A 20393-nucleotide genomic window follows, 5' to 3' on the forward strand; every position below is an offset into this window, starting at 1 on the left:
ACATTCTAAGTGATTTTTTTGCTATATGCTTTATGTTTTTGACATACTATAATCAAAACTATACTTAGCATAGCGTGCTGCTAGCTTGGAAGTTATAACATCCCTGTAAAATACAGGAAGTTTTAGTTGTTAGTGGCAGAGGAGAACTAGGTTTGGAAGTTCAGAAAAGATTTGAGATTGCCTCAGTTTATGACTTAACTAACCTTTTTTTTAATTATAGAGCATACTACATGACATTTCAAAACAATGGAATTAAATTAAAATGAGAAATTGAATGTTGGGTGTTAGTGTGAAGTTATTACCTAACTGGATTTTTCCATGATATGGTTTCATCAGTGCCTGTAAATTGATTCTGCGTTGGATTTCTATTGGAAGTCACCAAAGCTGGAAGTGGTGGATTGGGTGTGAAATCCAGGGTTGGTGAAGCGAACTCACTGTGCAATGACACAATTATTTACAGAGCGTGAATTAAGCCACTGCTGCCTTATGTAATCACAGAATTAATAGCTCATTGACTCACTCACTTCTGCTAGTCAGTAGGCCAGTGATGTGGTTAAAAGCTCAGCAAGGCATTAAGAGGTATGATGCTGCCGTTAATACAATCGCTTTAGTTTTACCATCATTGACCATGATTGATCCACATTTTACAAGACGCCAAACAGAAGTTTTAAATTGGGCTTTTCTGCAAAACTGTGTTGCACCGTTCAATTTCATACAACCCGCTCTGTTGCATGAGAATCAACGCCATTATCGTTTTTCTCTTCGTGTGCATTGTGCCATGAAAAATATTTAAGAAAACCTCTGTCTTTGCCTCTCTTTGTCTATTGTCACAAGTAGCTGAAATGAGCTTCCTCCTCAGGGTGTCGACAGGGGACTCCACATGACGATTTCAAAGAGAAGTTAAGGATAAAATGAGTTTTTCCTCATGATGTCAGGCTTAACAAAACATCCATCAGTTGCAGAGAAACATAAATGCATTATTGAGTGAGCCAAAAAGAATTTGCCCATTATTAAAGTTGTTCCAAGACAGAGACTGAACACTCTAATTTAGCTTCAAATTTACTTGCTGGCAAGTTTTTTTTATATCAACAATCTTTGTACTACATGAAATAAATTAACAGATTCCAGACTTTTAGAAGCCATATTAGTCTTTAATTGCTTTTCATTTTTCCTCCTAAAAGAAATTGCTTTCAAATGTCTTTTTGTGGGCGTAAAAATGTTACTGGCTCAATGTAACGCGATTTAGAGGCGCACATCAAAACCTGCTGGTCGGCCACGAATGCACCAGAGCAGCCATAATGAAATGTTTGTTTTTTAAGGAGATGTGATGTGGTTGTTTTCTGACTCGTTTCATCTTTGGGTGTTTTAGGGGTGTTTTCACCATCTGTGTGTGTGTGTGTGTGTGTGTGTGTGTGTGTGTGTGTGTGTGTGTGTGTGTGTGTGTGTGTGTGTATCATGGACCAAAAGTTGTGTTGAGTGCTTTTCTTGAATATTTTTCAATAACAGCTAAGTTTCTAATCGGCTTAGCCTTTATTCCAACCTGTAACATTCTATTCACTACTTTCATTTCTGAGTCATGAGGTTTGTTGCATTGCTGGACACAGTTCTAAAAAGGAGCAACTTTGAGTTTTACAATGCATAGCCTAAGTCAAGCAATCAGAAAACCAGAGGCATTCTATAATTGCTTGAGTTTAGCCTGAACCACTTCATACTATGTAGAAGTGAAAATAAAGAAGTATGCACACAAATATTTACTCTAATCTTGAATTGCATTATAGAACCAGTATGGTAGGTTCAACAAATACTTACAACAGACAGGGCAATAACTTTAACTTTCGATAATAACTTTTAAATTAATTAATTAAAATTGAAAAAAACCTTTCCCTAATTAGGCTGCAAGGCCTTACTGTACCCTTCTCGTTGCATACATGGCATTGCAACACACACACACACACACACACACACACACACACACACACACACACACACACACACACACACACACACACACACAGAAGTCTTTAAAACATCACACATAGTGTCACGTGTTGGCTTCACTGACTTACCGTGTGTTGTGTTCAATGGTGTGTAAAGTGCTGCCGCTGCGGGTATTAGCCTGTTTATCAGAGTGTGTATTAACGTGCTGCAGCGCAGTGGGCTGGGGCCACAGAGTGTGTTGTGTGTGTGTGTGTGTGTGTGTGTATGAGCGTGCTAGCAAGGGATCACAGGTGTGTTTGCGAGCTCCACAGAGAGCCTCCCCCCCCATAACCCCTATGCCCCCACCCTGAGCATCCTGGGTAATATCAGCGCACCGAGCACCTGCGTCCCTATCCCACAACACACACACACACACACACACACACACACACACACACACACACCTCTAATGGCCCTGTATCAGCTTGGCATATGGCTCTAATAGCCAGCTGTGTGAGCAGAAATCCAGTGGACCGTACCAACATTCACTGATGCAGTTGTAACATTAGATGTGCGTTAACTACGATGAACACACTAAATAAGAACATTTTATGCTTTAGCTCTGACTAGTTTTAGGGACACAGGGCTCATGTATATTTATTTTCGGAAGATGACGAGTCCGTGTCAGGCTTCCCACCGGCATTCTTATGTAAAATTCAGTTACTTTTCCATGACTTTCCATAACAAAATCAACTGTTTGTCATCCTGGCTTCCACTCCAGTTGGGCTGAAAATCATCTAAAAAAAACAAAAACAAAAAAGTACCTTTGTTTGTATATTTGTTAACCCTGTGCTTTTGTTATTGGGAGCAAGGTCAAGTTAATTACTGAGATCTGAGAACACATCACTAAAAAAAAAGCGGAGGCAGTCAGACGATCAGGCAGGTTGTAAACAAACCTCCAGGTTAGTCAAACTTTTTTGGAAGTGAAAACAAAGGTGAATGGTAAAATTACTTTCTGGTTAAACTTTGATCTTCTGTAATTAGTTTTCCCGTGCAATGAGGGATCATTTCAGCTGCACCCACTTTCACTTTTACCTCCAAATAAAGTAGGTAATCGGGGAAAATGGTTTACAACTTTGTTTGCCCCATCAGACTTAGTTGTAGCGATGTTGAACTAAGCTCCCAGAGAGCTCCTTTTCCTGCCCTAACAAGCTCTGCTAATCTAATGCTTGAGGTCGTAGATGGTTGATGTAAAGGTTAGAGCCATGGTCGAGGGTAGGGGAGGGTCTAATCCTAGTGAAAAGTGGCAGAATTCAAATGTAGCACTGAGAGCTGTCACTTGTAGTCTGTTCAGCTGGTCTGTTAAGCAGTCATTTCACACACAAATATTACGTTTTCACTCAACGGCAAACACTTAGTCGAGGAGCGGTTGACAGATGGAGATACAGACATTTGTTAGCGTGGCAGTTGCTTAATTGTTTCAAATTGTTATCAGGTGCCCTGGCAAGTAGACACAAAGCTGCACGGAGTTAGCTACGACTCGTAAATTAATCTGTTTCTCATGATTCCCAGAGCGAAATAAGAGAAATCTGCACACAGCATATACCCGTTGTATGTGTATATGAGGTACTGTAGTTTGTTACATAAGCTCCAATAGTGTGACCGCAGCGATAACCCCCACACACACTCAACACGAGGTTGCATTTGTCCTCCGTCACGAGATGATGGACGACAGATTGTGGACTGCGGATGGGTCCAGTGCGGTGTTGACCACGTCCAGCTTCACCTTTATCCCCATACCGACAGCTGAGAGCAAAGCCTGCGTTGATCCCTGACGACTGGCCACTGACATAGTGTCATTTATCATCTTCACACTCAGACTGGCTGCTTCTGTGCATTTCTTCATTTACATTTCTCATAGTGCTCAAAATGTGTGTTGTATAGATTTAAAAAGACTAGTCTGTGCCCCCCACCCTTCTAATTGCATGGTACATTTTGTATTTTGCATTTTACAGCTGCTGTTTTTACATTCATATGTCTGTGGGTTGGTGAGGACTTTGTATTTGCATTTGACAGCTGTTATTTTTTATATTTTTGTTTGTGGATGAAGTTGAGGTATCTGATGGCATAGGATCGGGAGTGGGATGACAGCTTTCTTGCCAACTTTTACATGGCAGCACTGAGCCTCTCTTTTACATCTGTGCATCTTAAATCATTATCTTGTATGACTGTGTTACATATAGTGACTTTTTCGGACGATTATGGGACGTTTGGTGCAAGCAGGAGCAGATCTGACAAGTGATAATTACAGGAATGTCTGATTTCATCGGGCGATGGAAGCAGGGTGCAGTTTGAGACACACTGTGGTTCGTCAGGTTGCCGCTTTTAGCTTTATCACAGAGCTACTGCACACTGGAATCGGCTTTTCAAGAGGTTTTTCAAAAGACAAACAGGGCAAACTTTCCACACAGAGAATACTTTGGAAAAAGTTTTATCAGATTTTCATGTCCTGCCCACAACAGAATCAAAGAGCAATGATAAAACATCAAAGTGGTACAAATCAGAAACCTTGTGTGATTCCAGGACAGATACGATTGTCAAACTGAAATACTAATAATGTGCATTCATACCCTGTTCCTTTGTGGCACAAATTACACAAAACAGTGGCAGTGACAGTGGTTGCCTCCCACATATGACAGATTCAGTTTTGCAGGTGGATTGTCAACATTTACATCATAATGTACTCACAATCATGTTCTCTTCCAGTCAAACCGTAAATAAAGAATCATTCTTTTAAACTGTGTAACACTGAGTTCATACTTTCTCAGATTTTGCTCTTTTTTAGTCACATTTACAAAGACATTTGTAGTCATATCAAAGAAAATAGAAAATAATTACAACAATAATACTCAGATTTTAGTCAATATAAAGTTAGTAATAAATATCAATTGGAGGGTAGTGTGGAACTGATTTACTGTCAGTAAAGGCTAGAGGTTCACATAGAGCTCCGTTATTGAAGGGACCTCCTAAAGCATAATTATACATTTAAAAAAGATAATGTAAAGTGGGCTTCAGTTTGGGTGGAGGTGCTCATGTTATTGCCCTGCGAATGCTGGTCTCATGAGGTATACTGCCCAATGTCAGTACAGTTTATTCTTGGTCCCAATATGAATGCATCTCACACCAACAACAAGGGCCAAGAGTTCCCACCTCTGCTCAGATGAAAGTTCTCTGACTGCAGCTTCTCAAATTATTTTAATTGATTCGTCGGTTTTTATTTATTTCTAATATCTTAACCAGAAAAATAACTGAGGTTTGTGTGGTGAGTTTGGAATGTTGGCAGCAAACTCCAAATCAGTTTGGCATTTGGCATGTTATATGCGGGCAACTCCAGGTCTGTTCATTTTACGGCATCCATGGACAGTCACAGTAGTTCTTTAAAGTTGACTTTCTACTATGTAAAGCACAACAAAAAGAAGCCAAACACTTCCCTTACAGTATTTCTCCTCACAAACTTATCTTTTTTTTCTGTGAGAACATGTCAAATATAATTACATTTGGACTTCACTGCCAGCTTAACGCCTACAGTGAAACCTCCCTCACCCCACCTTAAGAGCCAAACTTTTGAGTGTCGAACACTTCACCCCCAAATACAATAAACGTTAGCTTAAAAAGGTGGCTGAAGATTCCAAACTTCTCCAATCACTCGTGCAGCTAAATCCACTTCTCCTCAATCAATATAATGCATATAATCTGTATCCATCCAATCGTCATAATACTTGGATACTAAATACACAGCTTCCATGTTGCACTATTGCACTTAGATGATTGCGAATGAAGCTGTGTACTTTGTGATACTTTGACAGAACTGTAAAAGAAGTGGATTGTGCTGCAGGAGTAGTTTAAGAACGTTTTACAGTCACCTCTAAAGCCTGCAGACTTGTTCCGAAATTTTTTGTGGAATGTCACTTTGAATCCCTTGTTTTTCAGCATAGTGTAGTGTTGATCTAATGCTGTTTAAAATGCGTTCCTATCCCTTAGAAGAAGAAAAAACAACTGGGTGAAACCCTGACAATTTAGGAGGAAATGTTTCTTTACGGGCAGCATCAAACCAAAAATACTGGAAGCATTTGAACGTAGTGGTAGTACCGCCGGATCCCTTTTTAAGTCAAACCTTACTTAAATATTTGTCTACAGTTCTTCAGATATTAACGAGCTCTGATCATCAGCTCTGGTAAAGGGGCTGAACGTGTGTGTGTTTATTCACAGGTCATCTGTGTGTGTTGGCTTCACAGTTTGATGGTGTCCTTTGCGTTCATCAAAGGTTTTCCTCAGTTCTTGCTTCTCTGCTGTTATCTCTGCTGCTCTGCAGAGTGGGGGCTGTCCATGCTGCTGTAGGGGGACAGGGAGGAAGTCGCTGGCCCTGAGGCTTTCCCATCATCCCCATCTTCCTTCTCCATCTCCATTTCCACATCTCTCTCTTCTCCACCGTCTTCTCCCTTTGTTCTGAACATCTCCGCTGATCCTCTCCCATCCTCGCTCGACTCCTCAGACACAGAAAGGCCCTCCTCCCCTCGACTCTCCCCCGCACAGACGCCCCCCTCGCTGGGACTCAAGCTCTCCCGGTCGTCCTCCCCGGGGACGGGCTCTCTGACCAGGTTGTGGTGCTTGACGTTGTAGCGCTGGTTCTGGAAGAACTTGACGATTGTGTGCTTGGGTAGATCCAGCTGGGCTGCCAGGGTGTGGATGGCCTCTTGGTCGGGGTAGAGCCCCACATCACCGATGAAGCTCTGCAGGATTCCAAGAGCCTCGAGGGAAATCCGTGTCCGTGAGCGGGCCTTCTTCGGTCCGCCTCCTCCGGGGGTGGGGCTCATGCCGCGCTCCTCTGAGCCGTGCAAGACCAGCAACGGGATGGGCTTTGGGTCTTCGTGAATCGGAGATGGAGTGGTCAGAGGCTGTCTGTGGAGGGCCTGTAAAGAAAAGAACACGAAGGAATAAACTTGTTTTGTATGTGTAAAGATGTTACTAAGAGCATTTTAAAGATTACCAATGAGTGTGGAAGTTCTTTCTTGACCTTGATTGCCAAAAATCAATAACCAAAATCTTAATCAGCACGTTCTTCCCCTCATATACTGTATGACCACTTGTTATCATGTAAGCCATCTCCATACAAACTCCATTCACTGATGAAGATCATGAGATGCAGTTAAATGTCCGTAAAAAGCTGTTAAGTGGACCTTGAGTTGTCAGACATCATTATCACTGTCAAACAATCAATCGCAATATAATATATCTCGCTTTCCCCCCCGATGGTCTGAAGTTGCTCAATTTGTCGCTAGTCACTTTTAAGAAATAAAAATCCATAAGATAGTCGTTAAACTTAGCAAGAAAGTCGCCAAGTTGGCAACACCGGACGCACGTCAGAGGTTGGTGGAAGCTGGTGACAGACATTTATTGTGATGTTTCAAAATGCATGTGGCATGGCTGACTTGATGAATAACAAACTAAATGATCACTTGGGGCCACCACAGGGGCCTCAAATGAGTAGAAAAACATTCATATTTTGTACTAGTTTGCACTATTTAAAAAAGTTGGACATGTAGCAAACACATGTCGAAAGTTTTGACATCTGCACATAGCAAAGATCATTTTGAATCAGAGTTATTTGTCTGTATCATTTTGGTAATATTATAAAAATGGTATTTATGTAGGGCACATGCTAAATATTGCTTGGGTTGGCACTGTGTAAGTGCAAACACATTTATTGCTGCTAGGGCTGGGTACAAAAATGCTTTTTAGGCACCAACCGACTTGCCTCTAAAGTATTGAGTATCGAAAAATGCCTCGTCGTTTAATATCCAATTGAATAGCTAAGGAGTAAATCTCATCAGTGTCAGTGAGCCAATGAGCACGCAGAATGCTTCTACCAAGATCTAATAATGTTTGTGATTGGCCGTATAACGTTACACGTCGCAGAGACAGACGGGAAAAACTCTACGTTACGCACAGGAGTAGGAGCTGAAAAATAAATAAAAAGATTTGTGCCGTAATGTGTTATTGTAGGAGTAGTATTGAAAAAAGTATTGTTTAGGAACCTGTATCGAAGTCACAGTATGGGTACCGGTATTGAATATGTTTGAACGATACCCAGCCCTAATTGCTGCAGATTCATTACACTTTAAGGGTTCAAGGAAAAAGTGCATCACATCAATGTGAACATGCCTCATGATTAAACTCCTGAACTCAGCTCTTCTTCCAGTTCACTCTGCAGCTACATTAAGGGAAATGTAGTACAAGCGGAAGTGTCACTGACCAGCTTCCATCACCCGCAAACATGCACGCTAAACTCCCAAATTCATCACACAAACAACCACTACTAGAGCTTGTTAACAGGGTGGGGTGGCCAGCACACCCAAACACAGGAATCCAGCACCATAAATCTGTGGTCCATCAAAATTAAAGGACCTAAATAAAGATAATGGCAATTCCTTTTTCTCTGCTTCAATAATTACAGGGAATGTTCTGAATAATATTGAGGTTAGGGCCAGACGGGAGAGCATTTTGGTTTTGGGGAGAGGGTGGGATGGAGTGTTTAGCAGGAAATGTGTGGGCTGGTCATTTACCACTTCTATTTTCAATGACTTATGGGACACAAATATGACAAAGAGGAGGGCTGCTGAGAGGAGCAGGTGGTGGGATCAGACAGACGGAGGGAGACAGAGGAAACTCTTCTGAAACAGCACATCAAGAAATCACATGCTGGGGTACACATTTTCTCACTCGTAAAACACTTTGAGCCGTGTCTTTCGCTTGCACATGGCTGCAGCGTGGCTGAGAGTGGTTGTGTATTCTTTCTTTTTTTAAATCGGATTTTCACACAGAATGTTCTCCTTTTTAATCTTCAAAATAACCACAGATGAATTCTGATTGCTTTAAAAGAAATATGAACTAAAAATAAAGATTAACTACATCTGACAATGTAGTGGGACAAAAAAAAAAAAAAAACATTCTGGTAGATTATAGCAGAGCACCAAACCCTGGCTCCTGGCTGTATGTCTGTACCTGCTGGTCTGGGATGTGCAGGACGGTGTGGAGCCGTTCGCTGTGCTGCTGCCTCGACTCGTCTTCGTAGACTTGATCTCTATCGGCTGGCGTTAACGCCAGGAACCTCCTGATGGTGCACAGGTTCTCCCACAGTGTGCGGTTCTCAGGGCTCGGGCTCTCTTTCCACCTGAGCAGCTCACACAGCCAGCCCTGGAGGAGATTTGGGTGTTTACTTATTCAATATATGATGATTAAATGAAAAAAATTGTCCCCGTGTTCTGAGTTCTTCTGGATTCTGGCTTTGTTTAAGAAAGCTTTTTGTGGCAGATTTTGTTTTTGTGTTTTTGTCCTGTAAGCAGTGAGTATTTGAACAGCTTATGCTCGACTTGATGCATGCGATTGTTTGTTCGTTCGGTGTGTGTTTGGAGCAGACTGCCAGGCTGTGTGTGGTTTCCATCACTGCTGGGCATGTGTCACTTTGCTGTGTTTGCTGACAATATGTTCTTCTAAAATCAGCAAAGTGTTGCACATGCTCACATACCTCAGCACATGTTTTGGCTTTGTGGATACAGTCTTCGTTCTCTTTTAATCACTATGTTTGTTTTTTTTTTTTTAAATAAACAGGGTTTAAACATTGATCATCCGAGTTGTTTTTCCAGGATTAATGCTAATCCCTAAATTGATTGGAGTCACAAGAGTTGACTCTTTTGGAGTATATATATTCAAATTCTAAATTTTATTGTGTTTGAACAGAACAGAAGTTGTTCCCTGTGAGGAGAAAAAAAAAGCAGAAGGAAAAAGTCTGAGGGTAGGAGTGAGAGTCTGCAAGTGTGTGTGTGTGTGTGTGTGTGTGTGTGTGAAGATTAGATTATCTCTGCTAGACTGACCCAGGATCTGCCACCAGCTGTTTATGCACAGCCTTCAGCCTGGAAATTAATGGTAATAATGCGATCATCCCTCCATCATCTTGTCTCCCTTTTCCTCCGTCTTGCATCCTTCTGTTCCTCCTTCTCCACTGTGTTTCCCACCTCATCCCTCTCTCAATTTCAGTCCATTTACTTCTTTTCATTTCAGACGTTTTAGCATCTCTCAGTGTCTCTCATACATTATTACACACTTGCTCTCAAACCCTGTCTGTCTGTGTAGGTAAAAAAAATTTGTAAAATGGGAGTTTGGTTAAAAAAAAAAAAAAAAAAAAAAAAGAGAAGGCATTTAAACAGTTTTTTTTTTAAACATCGTCTTCCTCTCTTTGTCTCCTCCTCTCTCTCCCTCCAGTGCAGACTCCACTTTGATCTTGCCTTCCATCGCCCGCATTGTTTATCTGAGGATGGAGACATGATGGTATGCCACAGGGTGTTATCAGATCCCCCACATGCCCCCCCCACCAACACACACGCCCCCACACACACACACCTGCATGTTACACCCTCATCAACTCCTTCAAACATCATCAACCCAGCTCAGAACTGTGTACTGTACATGTGTACAGGGATGTATCACAGGAGGTTCCTGTGTGTAAACTCATTCTTAAAAAAAAAAAAAAAAAAACCTTCATTCAGCATGTCAATGAGACCCTGCACAGTGGAACTTTGAAAGATGTGTTTCTGAATAAAGGTTTAGGCTTGATTCTATTGCAGCCCATTTATATAGTTAGGGTAATATAATAAATAAGAAAAATAATAATCTTTAAAAAAATATATAGTTGTTTCTTTGGGACTGACCTGACTTTTATTGGCAGCCACCTTGGCGAACAGAGCCTGGGAGACCTTCGCCCTCTTCATCTCCTGTTGGATCTCATCATAGATGCCTGACGAGATGTTCACCAGCGAGTCCAACTTCAACGGCAGCTCAGCAGCAGGCATGATGCACTTTGTCTGCTGCAGAGTAGGACACGGAAACTGAAATGAAACCGTAAGCATGACAAAAAAAAAAAAAATCTAACAGTTTGGCCCAGTTACATCACGTACAGTTCTATAATCCCAGTTGTCAGGTCCCGTGAGTGTGTGCGTGTACCTGTGGAGTTCTGTGTGTGTTGCTGCTGGAGATGTGGTTGGTGGAGAGGTTGTGGTTGGAGTTAGTGCTCCTCTCTCTCTCCTCCTGGTAGATGCGGTCTCGCTCGCCCTCTGGCAGGTTGAGGAAGTTCTGCATGGCCTTCAGGTTGACCAGCAGCGACTGTGAGGCCGAGCGAGGATCCTCCTCCTTACGAAGGATCTCTGACAGCAGGCCCTGCAACCACACACACACACACACACACACACACACACACACACACGAGCTGACGTAAACGTTATTGCATCATCATCATCTCTGGTAAACAGTGAGGTCGTTTTATTTCAGTTTACCTGTGTGCGGTTGAAAGCCACACGGGCGAACACCGCCTGAGAGATGCTGGCCCTCTTCAGCTCGTTCCTGACTTGCTGGTAAATGGCGGAGGAGACTTCGGCCCCTGAGCAGTTGAGGCCGTGCTCGGTAGCGGCCCCGGGGCCCTTGCAGGTCCGTGAGATGGGCGGGTGGTGGAGAAACTGCTGGTTGACTCCCTGTGGGTGCTGGTGTGCGAGCAGGCGGCTGACGGCCAGTTGCTGGTTGATGAGGTGGGCCATGGCGAGCTGCTGACGGACGAGCTGAGGGGACAGGAGCCCGCTGTGGCCCAGGAGAGGTGGACCCTGGGGACGCAGCGGTGCACCGGGGTGGTGCTGGCTGGCGTGGTGAGGCAGACATTGAGGCTGGGTGGAGGTCTGAGAGTCCCCGAGGCCACCCTTGATGGACAGAGCTCCAGGGCCGCCTAGGGTGCCCATATGAGTGGGGGAGGGTAAGTGAGAGGGGGGACGCTGGCTGAGGACGCTCAAGTCCAAATCCCTCTCCACTGTGTCAACAACACACACACACACACGTTTGTGTTGATTATATTTGTTTCCTAACGCAAATCTAAATCATAAACCTCAACATGCACTAAACTAAATCTAACCTTAAGCCTCTAGTCTGTGATTGGTGCCATGGTACATGCTCATGCTACATGCTCATTGGGCCTTTAACTTTTTAATGCTGTTGCAGTCTACCAATTTCTATTCCATTACTTTAGTCACTGAAGGTGCATTTTGTCACTAGAAAGTCAAGAAAATCAATAAAAGATGAACATACCTTTAATATCTGATTTGTCCTGTGCTGACCACATCTTCTCAATGTATTCACCTGAGAGGGACGGACACACACACACACACACACACACACACACACACACACACACACACACAATTAGGACTGTGCTGTAGAAAACCTTTCTATGATCGCTTTTTGCTTTGCAGCACAGGTTGATCTAATGTTTCAGAGGACGATCTCAAAATCACAAAGTTCTTATTTTTAGGACACTGAAGTCACCTTTTTTCACTTACTTTCTCCACGTTCTCCACATAGGATCAAGAGTGTTTCCTCTTTAGCACTGCATTGAACTTTTCTATTGTCCTGGATTTTAAGGGCCTCTCTGCTCGTCTCCACATAAATCTGCTTCTTATTATGCTTCTGCTGGGTTTTGGTTTAGAGTCACATTTTAGGTTATTAGGGGAATAGGAGTTCTGTGAGTGAATTTTGGCAGGGCTTCAGATTTTTACCTTCCCAGTGTGTGTGTGTGTGTGTGTGTGTGTGTGTGTGTGTGTGTGTGTGTGTGAATAAGTGTAAGAAGAACTCTTACGCCTGGGTTTTTTGGTGGTGTGTGTGTGTGTGTGTGTGTGTGTGTGTGTGTGTGTGTGTGTGTGTGTGTGTGTTGGGAGTTGCTGCTGTTTTCCATTAGGAGTTAAGAGCATTTAGTTTTGTCATGTGTATTAAGGGTGACATTAATGCAAACCATGTGTGACAGTTCCTTCCTATTGAGAGCTGTCAGTGACAGACGTCTCATGCAGCAGATTAGACACATACAGGCTGTCACACACATGCAGGGGGTGCACAGAAGAATGGAAAAACTTCATCAAAAATAATCACATTTAAAGCAACTAAAATCACAAAAGCAAAAGGCTGCCAGGCAGGTGAGTGGCATTAAGTGGAGTTATGATTAGCAGTGAGTGTCAGCTCTGACAGCCTCCACCTTTATGACTTTTCCAAAGCAACATGAGGCAAATAAAGTATAAACAGCTGAACGGTTGATGGTTGAGGTGCCTGAGGGGTGGTCACTGAAACTGTGAAAGTTTTTAACAAGGTGGGAGAATTTAATAAGGACAAGTGCCAATAAACTGCATCAGCTCAAAGATAGACAGACACTTCAACAGGGGAGTTACTGAGAACATGAAGCTACCATCGAAGTGAAGCAACACGTGCGACAGACTGCGATTATATGCACACAAGGAACCAGATTACTGTGAAAATGTGTGTTTACATGCGCTGCACTGGTCTGATTGCAATAGGACAGCACAGAGTTTTTCATCTATGCGTGCATGTGTTTGAATTTTACAGATTTCTGTTCAGCTGTGGTCACCAATTTATTCATTCTTTCACTTTGTGCCATAATGTACTTTTCATACAAGGAAAATCAGTGAAACTTTATGCTTTCTTCATGTGTACACAGCTGCTTCAGGGCTCAGTGTTTGAAAATAGATGAACAAGAGATGTGAGAGTTACCTTTGATGCGTTTGTACCTCTTGTACCAGCGTCCAAACTCCTGGCATTTAGAGGTGGAGACGTTAATGTAGTAGGAACTGTTCAGTATCGCTGAGATCATGCTCTGACAGAAAAAGGGACGGAGCGAAATGGACAAGAATACAATTACTTAGACAAAAGTAAACATGTTGCAGCAACAACAATCTGCGACACTTATCATTCTATCATTGATGATTGTTCTTTGGATGGGACACATAATACAGTTTTCGTAACCCTAACCCTAACGATTCAGAGTTTGAGGGTCAGGACAGGAAAAGCCTGTGTGAAGTTTTAGGGGTTAGGATTTTTGTTACAGAAATGAGAAATCTCAAGCAGCTGACTAACTGCAGATTTGTTAAAATTCTTCATTCACCCTTCCTTTCCCAGCATGCACTGTGGTCACGTCTACAGAGCAGTAGATGTCACACGAGACTACATGTGTCTCTCAACATGGGAAACACTGAGGATTAAAACTCACATGAGTCAGGCTGCAAACACACACCACCCACACACTTCCCCTAATCACTAATTACATCATGACTAAGTCCTGTGTATAAATCACAAGTCGAAATGACACGCTCTCAAGTCTAATGACTGCAGGGTGTGTGTGAGCAGGGTAATTGAGGTGTGCGTGTACATACTTTCCCATGGGATGGTATCAATATGTCTGTATGAGTGTGTGTGTGTGTGTGTGTGTGTGTGTGTGTGTGTGCGTGCGTGCGTGCGTGCGTTAGAGAGAGAGAGAGATTACACAGTGCACTAAGTGTGTGGTGAGTTGATGATGAAACCACCTTTTAAGAAAATACTTAGCAGCATTTTGGCTGTGTGTGTGTGTGTGTTTGTGTGTCTGTGTGTGTGTGTGTGTGTGTGTGTGTGTGTGTGTGTGTGTGTGTGTGTGTGTATGTGTGAATCTCACCCAGATAAACATTTATCTCTGGAAAAAGGAATTTAAACTAAAATCTCCTTACTTGTGACTTGCACAAATGAAAAAGAGGTCAACCATTTCTGAAATTATGAATAAAGACTTTATTCCACTGAACTGCACACTGGAGATTTTATTTACGGTAGCCGTGGTGCCGTTGAGAACATACCTGGGAGAGAGGACACTCCTTGGCCAGCGCGCACTGGTTGGTCTCTCTGAGCAGCTCTCTGAGGGCGTTCCTCACCGTGGCGTGGGTCCACTGCTCTGACGGCAGCTCCTCAAGCCGGGCAAAGCTGCACACGAGTTGTTATACACTGAGTCAAACTTTCATTCACTTAAAGCAGAGGCTTTAACATTGGTCAACCTGCTATAACCATTAAAACACAGTATAGTTATTCAAAGAAGCAGTAAGTGATGTCTGTTATAAGTCACTTAGAAGTCTTTGGTCCCTGTTCAGAGCTTCTCATCTTGGAAAAGTCACCAGTTTTCATTGTTTGCTGCTCTTACTATTTTGTCTTTTACTCCTTTTTAAAAAAAAAGGTAAATAATTGATCCTTTCCTCTTGTGTCTGCCAGTAACTATACTTACAGTACAGTAAGCTGAACTTGCTGCATCAGACTTTACTTCAGAATTGACACAATTACACCGCTTAAACTAACGTATTTTTTTTTTTTTTAACCACAGCTGGATTATGCTACTTGGTGGCCCTGTGGTAAAGATTTGTTGTCAGGTCTCTGTTAGTCTGGATCAACGGAAGTACATTTCCAGGATAAAGCTTGACCAGTCATCGTTAGGTTTTGCTCCTCACCGTCCGCTCTCTGTGTGTTGCCATTCTCAAAATCCCTTTGCCATGGGAAACAAATAGCAAACTTTAAGCTAGCAAGCTACACGCCGAAAAGGCCACAGAAAATTTGGATCGTGCAACAAGGCAGGACTGCTTGGTTTTTCTGGTGAATGATTGTGAAGATTGGTGGGATTGCTGTGGACGAATACATATGGCTATGAACTGGTGAGAGCTAATTATGTTTCACCATGTGTCCAGCTAATTTAAATAGCTTACGTTGCTGTATTGTGTGAACAGGTAACTTCATTTAATATTTTATGTGGCATTTTCTTTTGCAGGGTAAAAATGTTCCACCCAAACAAGTTCCTTCCCGAGACTATTTTGCAGAGCTCCACCGTCCGGAGCTTAGCGCCGTCCAAGACGATTGCGATTGGTTTAAAGAAATGCAAACAACCCAGAGTGTTTTTTTCCTTCTATTCCAGAATGTATCTGTGGTGTAGCCAGACCTTACTCCACAGCTCTGTGGAGATAGGTCTGGCAATGTGAGACTAGGTCCCTGTAGACCCCCCCCCCCACCCAACCTCCTGCCCTGTGTGCAGTGTATATACCCGGTCATCATCAATTACCATCACACACGGTAGCTTCATTACCGCAAAGTCACTAACAAATCTACCAAAAACTATACCAATACTAAACCAAAACAAATGCTCATGCAAAAAAAGCAGGAGCTTTTTCCAGCCTTGTCTAGTACACACTGTGATTGTTTATCCTGATGAGAAAAAAAAGGGATACTTACCCATTTTGGGTGACTTTCTTAGTGTGTAAATAGTCAAAATTAATGATGTTAAAAATCGGTACAAAGCAACAACTAGTAAATTGATTCCCACATGATTTGAACCTAATACATGTATGACAAACATGCTACACATGCTGACCTGTGCAGTATGATCCGCAGTGTAACCATGTGGTAAACGTCCAGCAGCATGTCAGCTACTGTTGCCTCTGGAGCGTCTGTTAGGTAGTGGATGGGCATCGGCTTCCAACGGCCCACTTTAATGATGCCTGGAGAACACAAACAAATGGAGGACAACGAATACATAAATAAAGCATGTGTTCATTGTCTGTTTACAAGTCTAGATTTAAAATAAGAATATTCCATTGGGCTGATAGAAATCTCGTTTTCATGCATTTGCGTTTTCTTACTGATGTAAATCAAACCACTGGTTTTGTGTTGTGTTGTGTGTGTTGGGGAGCAGAGTTTAACAGACGACCCTCTTAGTCTTGGAGCATCATCCTGGGTTGAACATTCCCCTGGCCTTCTAACAACCGTGACTGGAAGTGCAAATCTAAACAGGCCTAATCGCGTTAGGATCTGCTAAATCAAACACAGACCCTGCCTGGCCTTAGCCTGGCAGTAGATAGAGAGAGAGAGAGTGTTTGTGTGTGTGTGTGTGTGTGTGTGTGTGTGTGTGTGTGTCTCTCTGTCTTCATTGCATGAGGATGGTGGTGTTAGGGGCAAAAGAACAAAGGCTGTTCTCTTGGGAGTCCACAGTTGATTAATCGGAGGAGAAATGTAAAATCAACTCAACATTAGAGACTGAAGCACACTGTGAATGAGATGTTGATGTACTGAATAAACACTGTGAGGTCATTGTTCTCCTGTCTTACAGCACAGTATTTCTTCTCATAACTGGCAGTTATGATGTGTCCTGCAGCTGACTTTGCTTTAGAAATGATTAATACTTTGACATGTCATCAACCGGTTACTGATATGAATTTACAGACCTACTTTCACATTTTTAAAACTCTTCCTGACCTCAGATATATTAGATTAGAGGACTCAAAAATTATGTTGTCAGTGCAGATTAAATCTCATTTTACCCACCAACCCATACTTCTATCTAGAGCCCAAACAATACACCGAAATAGCAGATATTATCTGCTGATTTTAGCTCATCGAAGATATATCAGTATCTGCATACATATTGGTCAATAAGTAACACGACTTTGCAGTACAAAAATGCTAAATAATATTACCCAAATATAGAAATGGTGCAAAGGTGTATTAAATTAAATGTATTAAAACAAAAATAAATGTAAAAAACAACATTGTCCCTCAGCATGAATACAATGTGCTTTGGAGCAAACTGCCCATGTCAGAGCAAGTAATGACTGAAACCAATAATTAAGTTCACATGCTGTGTGTATTTTAAACATGTTCAAAATAATTTGGTTGAGAGAGAGGGAGACAGCGAGAGCGAGAGAGAGAGACACAGACAGACAGAGAGAGAGAGAGAGAGAGAGAGAGAGAGAGAGAGAGAGAGAGACACAGACAGAGAGAGAGAGAGAGAGAGAGAGACACAGACAGACAGAGAGAGAGAGAGAGAGAGAGAGAGACACAGACAGACAGAGAGAGAGAGCGAGAGCGAGAGACACAGACAGACAGAGAGAGAGAGAGAGAGAGAGAGAGAGAGATTCTTAAAATAAGGTTTGGGTTGTTTCTGGGAACCTCTTGTGGTGTGCAAGCCGAAAAATATGGTAAATGGTTATTTGTAATTGAGTAATATCAGTGAATGCTTCCCAAAACATCGCCTGGAGTTAAATTTAGGGATTTTTTTTGCTCAGCAATTCACCTAATCCCATGTTAAATCCAGAACAGTAACCATATACCCTAAACAAGAAATAGCTTCTTTTTAATTAGCCATTATGTTCAAGTTAATTAAAAGAAAACCCCCTGTGCCAGTTAAGAGTTTAAAAATACTTGTCCAGCCAAAGTTATGCAAGACGCAATTCAACGGCAGAAGAAAATAGAAGAGACTCTGTATAATTTTGGTTGTGACCACACTCGGGGAAATATGCATGACTCCAGCCAAAAATTATTTATTTGAAAAGAAAAGGCTTATTTCTCAGAACAAAACCTAGCCATTTGGTAGAGGCGAGGGGGGGTCGCAGGGCGTCGGCCACTTGGTTAGAGTGCCCTGTGTTTACGGGACACACCAGGAATGTCAAACTGCGCGCTCTCTCTGTGTGTGTGTGTGTGTGTGTGTGGTTGTTTCATAGTCGACTGGATGTTGTCTGCCTTCTTGTTTTGATCTTAAAATGATGAGAAAACGTTTTGGTGCTGGTCTGATACGCACAAGTCCAGACTTAGTGTTTGGTTTAACCTTCATACTGCCAGGTGGGTGAACTGAATCACATCAGGAGATAAGTGTTAGACCAAGCAGACAGATTTATCTTTGAAATACCTTCTTGGTGAATACTTTTTTCTGTGAGCGTCTAAACATTTCGGTACTCAGCACTCGCTATTGTACTCATGTGGCAAACCCCACCCATCTGGAAACCACGTATACTCTATTAAACTGCTGCTGGAAATAATTAATTTCTCATCAATTACCAAAGAAAGACTGAAGCATGAGATGTTTCCCATTAGCAATGTAATAAGGGAGAAGTTTGGAATTCCTGCGTTTCCCAGATGTGATGTACAGAGGCTTACAGTTTGTCAACAACCGAGATTACAAATATTTTAGAGCTCTTTTAAATTTCTAGTTGTCAAAACTGTGACCTGCACAAAAACAGCGATGTGACATCACCGAAGCTTGGATTTGGGTTCACTGCTCGCCCTGATCTTGGTGCCAGGAAATACACATTTTGTCAAAGTGGAGGACGCCAGGGTGGAGCTAAGCAGGAAGTGGACAACACCCTGGCTGTCAATCAAGCAGTATGCCTTTAAACACGACCTTAATAGCTTCTTATTGGAGCAATGATTTAAATAATTTATAATCAAAGTTGCCATTATCAGACACTGATTTATTCTGGATTAAAGTTATTGATTTTACTTTTTCCAGACAAAAGAATTGGCAATTTTCTTGCGAGGTCAACTTGCCCATGCTGTTTTAAGGAATGGATTGAGTTGATGACAAAGATGGCTACTTTTTAACGGGTTACTTTATAGAGTCAGCGGTAGGGAAGATATATTTCAGAAGAGTGTGGGGCTCCTTTTTGGATGTAATAGAAGAAATGTCTTTCTGATTTTTATAACTGGCAGTTGGTATAATGGACAAGGCATGTTTATAGTTTACTTTTTTTATCACATTTTGTTTTGTTTTTGTTGTTTGTTTATTTTATTTTATTTGTCTGTATTCCTTGTATTGTCAAGTTCGTTTTGTGTAGTCTACAGCTGGGTCTCATTCTCAAATTGTATTCAACGGCTGACAGGTGCAGCCTGAGTTCATTTGATCAAAGAGGGAGGTATTTGGGTAGTAGCCAGATCTCTTTTATTGATCCCTTTGTTGTAGTTTAAAAGGATGCTTCTGTTGCGTGTTGTATAAAAAGAAAATTTGGGGACAAGGAACATATGTCGTAAAGTTCTGGAACATCTGGTGTCCTGTCAAAATATCAATAAAATAAATAAATAAATAAAGGAGTGGAAGTGGAGCCGAAGACACCACACCAAAGAAATTAAGTTATTAAATCATTGGACAAACATGTTCACTAGCTTTTTTTTATGTTTTAAAAATGCATAATTGTCATATTTGAATTGTCAGACAGGGTTGCATTTTGACTGCTATTCATTGCCTCATTCTATCATTTCCAAACAGGATTTTCTTTTATTCTAACTTAAACTGTAGTCTATGTCAATATAAGTACAGCGCATTCTTTTGCTATAGTATGGCTTAATGCATGAACCTTTTTCATGCAGGGAAAAGCTGTGTTTAAACTGCTGAATCCAGAATAACGGGAAAGACATAGAAGCAAAGAGCACCGTTTCCTGCAGATTAGATCAGCCCTTGGGTCATTTGGGGTGTGGTGATCACAGAGTGCATTACACACAGCTCCATTAACAGTCTAATTTATTTGATTGAGAGAATTGGACTGGTGCGTTTTTGGGGACAGTCCACTTGTCCGCAAAGGTTTAAATCAGAAAAGCAGATGCATATCCGATGAACTTGACATCTGATTATATCAACAACTTACACATTAATAATTTTAACTTTGTAGTGAGAGTTATCAGATACGTTTTCATTGAACTGAAATTAAGAGAACCCGAATATGAGTGTATTGAGACACACACACACACACACACACACACACACACACACACAC

At 41.9% G+C, this 20393-nt stretch overlaps 1 protein-coding gene across 2 annotated transcripts in view; it reads right to left on the minus strand.

The window, feature by feature from the left end:
- Nucleotides 1-4392: 4392 nt before the first annotated feature.
- LOC116044776 (DNA-binding protein SATB2-like) overlaps nt 4393-20393 on the minus strand; it is a 28698-nt gene continuing 12697 nt past the window's right edge. Inside the window, exons 4-12 of one of the 2 annotated variants that reach the window (XM_031292248.2) lie at nt 16226-16352; nt 14676-14799; nt 13567-13669; nt 12100-12150; nt 11304-11824; nt 10975-11187; nt 10683-10859; nt 8980-9171; nt 4393-6887 (exon numbers count right to left, since the gene is read on the minus strand). In XM_031292248.2, coding sequence (XP_031148108.1) covers nt 6270-6887; nt 8980-9171; nt 10683-10859; nt 10975-11187; nt 11304-11824; nt 12100-12150; nt 13567-13669; nt 14676-14799; nt 16226-16352 — 2126 coding nt within the window. In that variant the 3' untranslated portion in view covers nt 4393-6269. The remainder of the gene's footprint in view (nt 6888-8979; nt 9172-10682; nt 10860-10974; nt 11188-11303; nt 11825-12099; nt 12151-13566; nt 13670-14675; nt 14800-16225; nt 16353-20393) is intronic. The other variant, XM_031292247.2, reaches the window with a different exon arrangement.

This window comes from Sander lucioperca, chromosome 24 (genome assembly GCF_008315115.2).
Source record: "Sander lucioperca isolate FBNREF2018 chromosome 24, SLUC_FBN_1.2, whole genome shotgun sequence".
Classification (NCBI taxonomy): Eukaryota; Metazoa; Chordata; class Actinopteri; order Perciformes; family Percidae; genus Sander; species Sander lucioperca.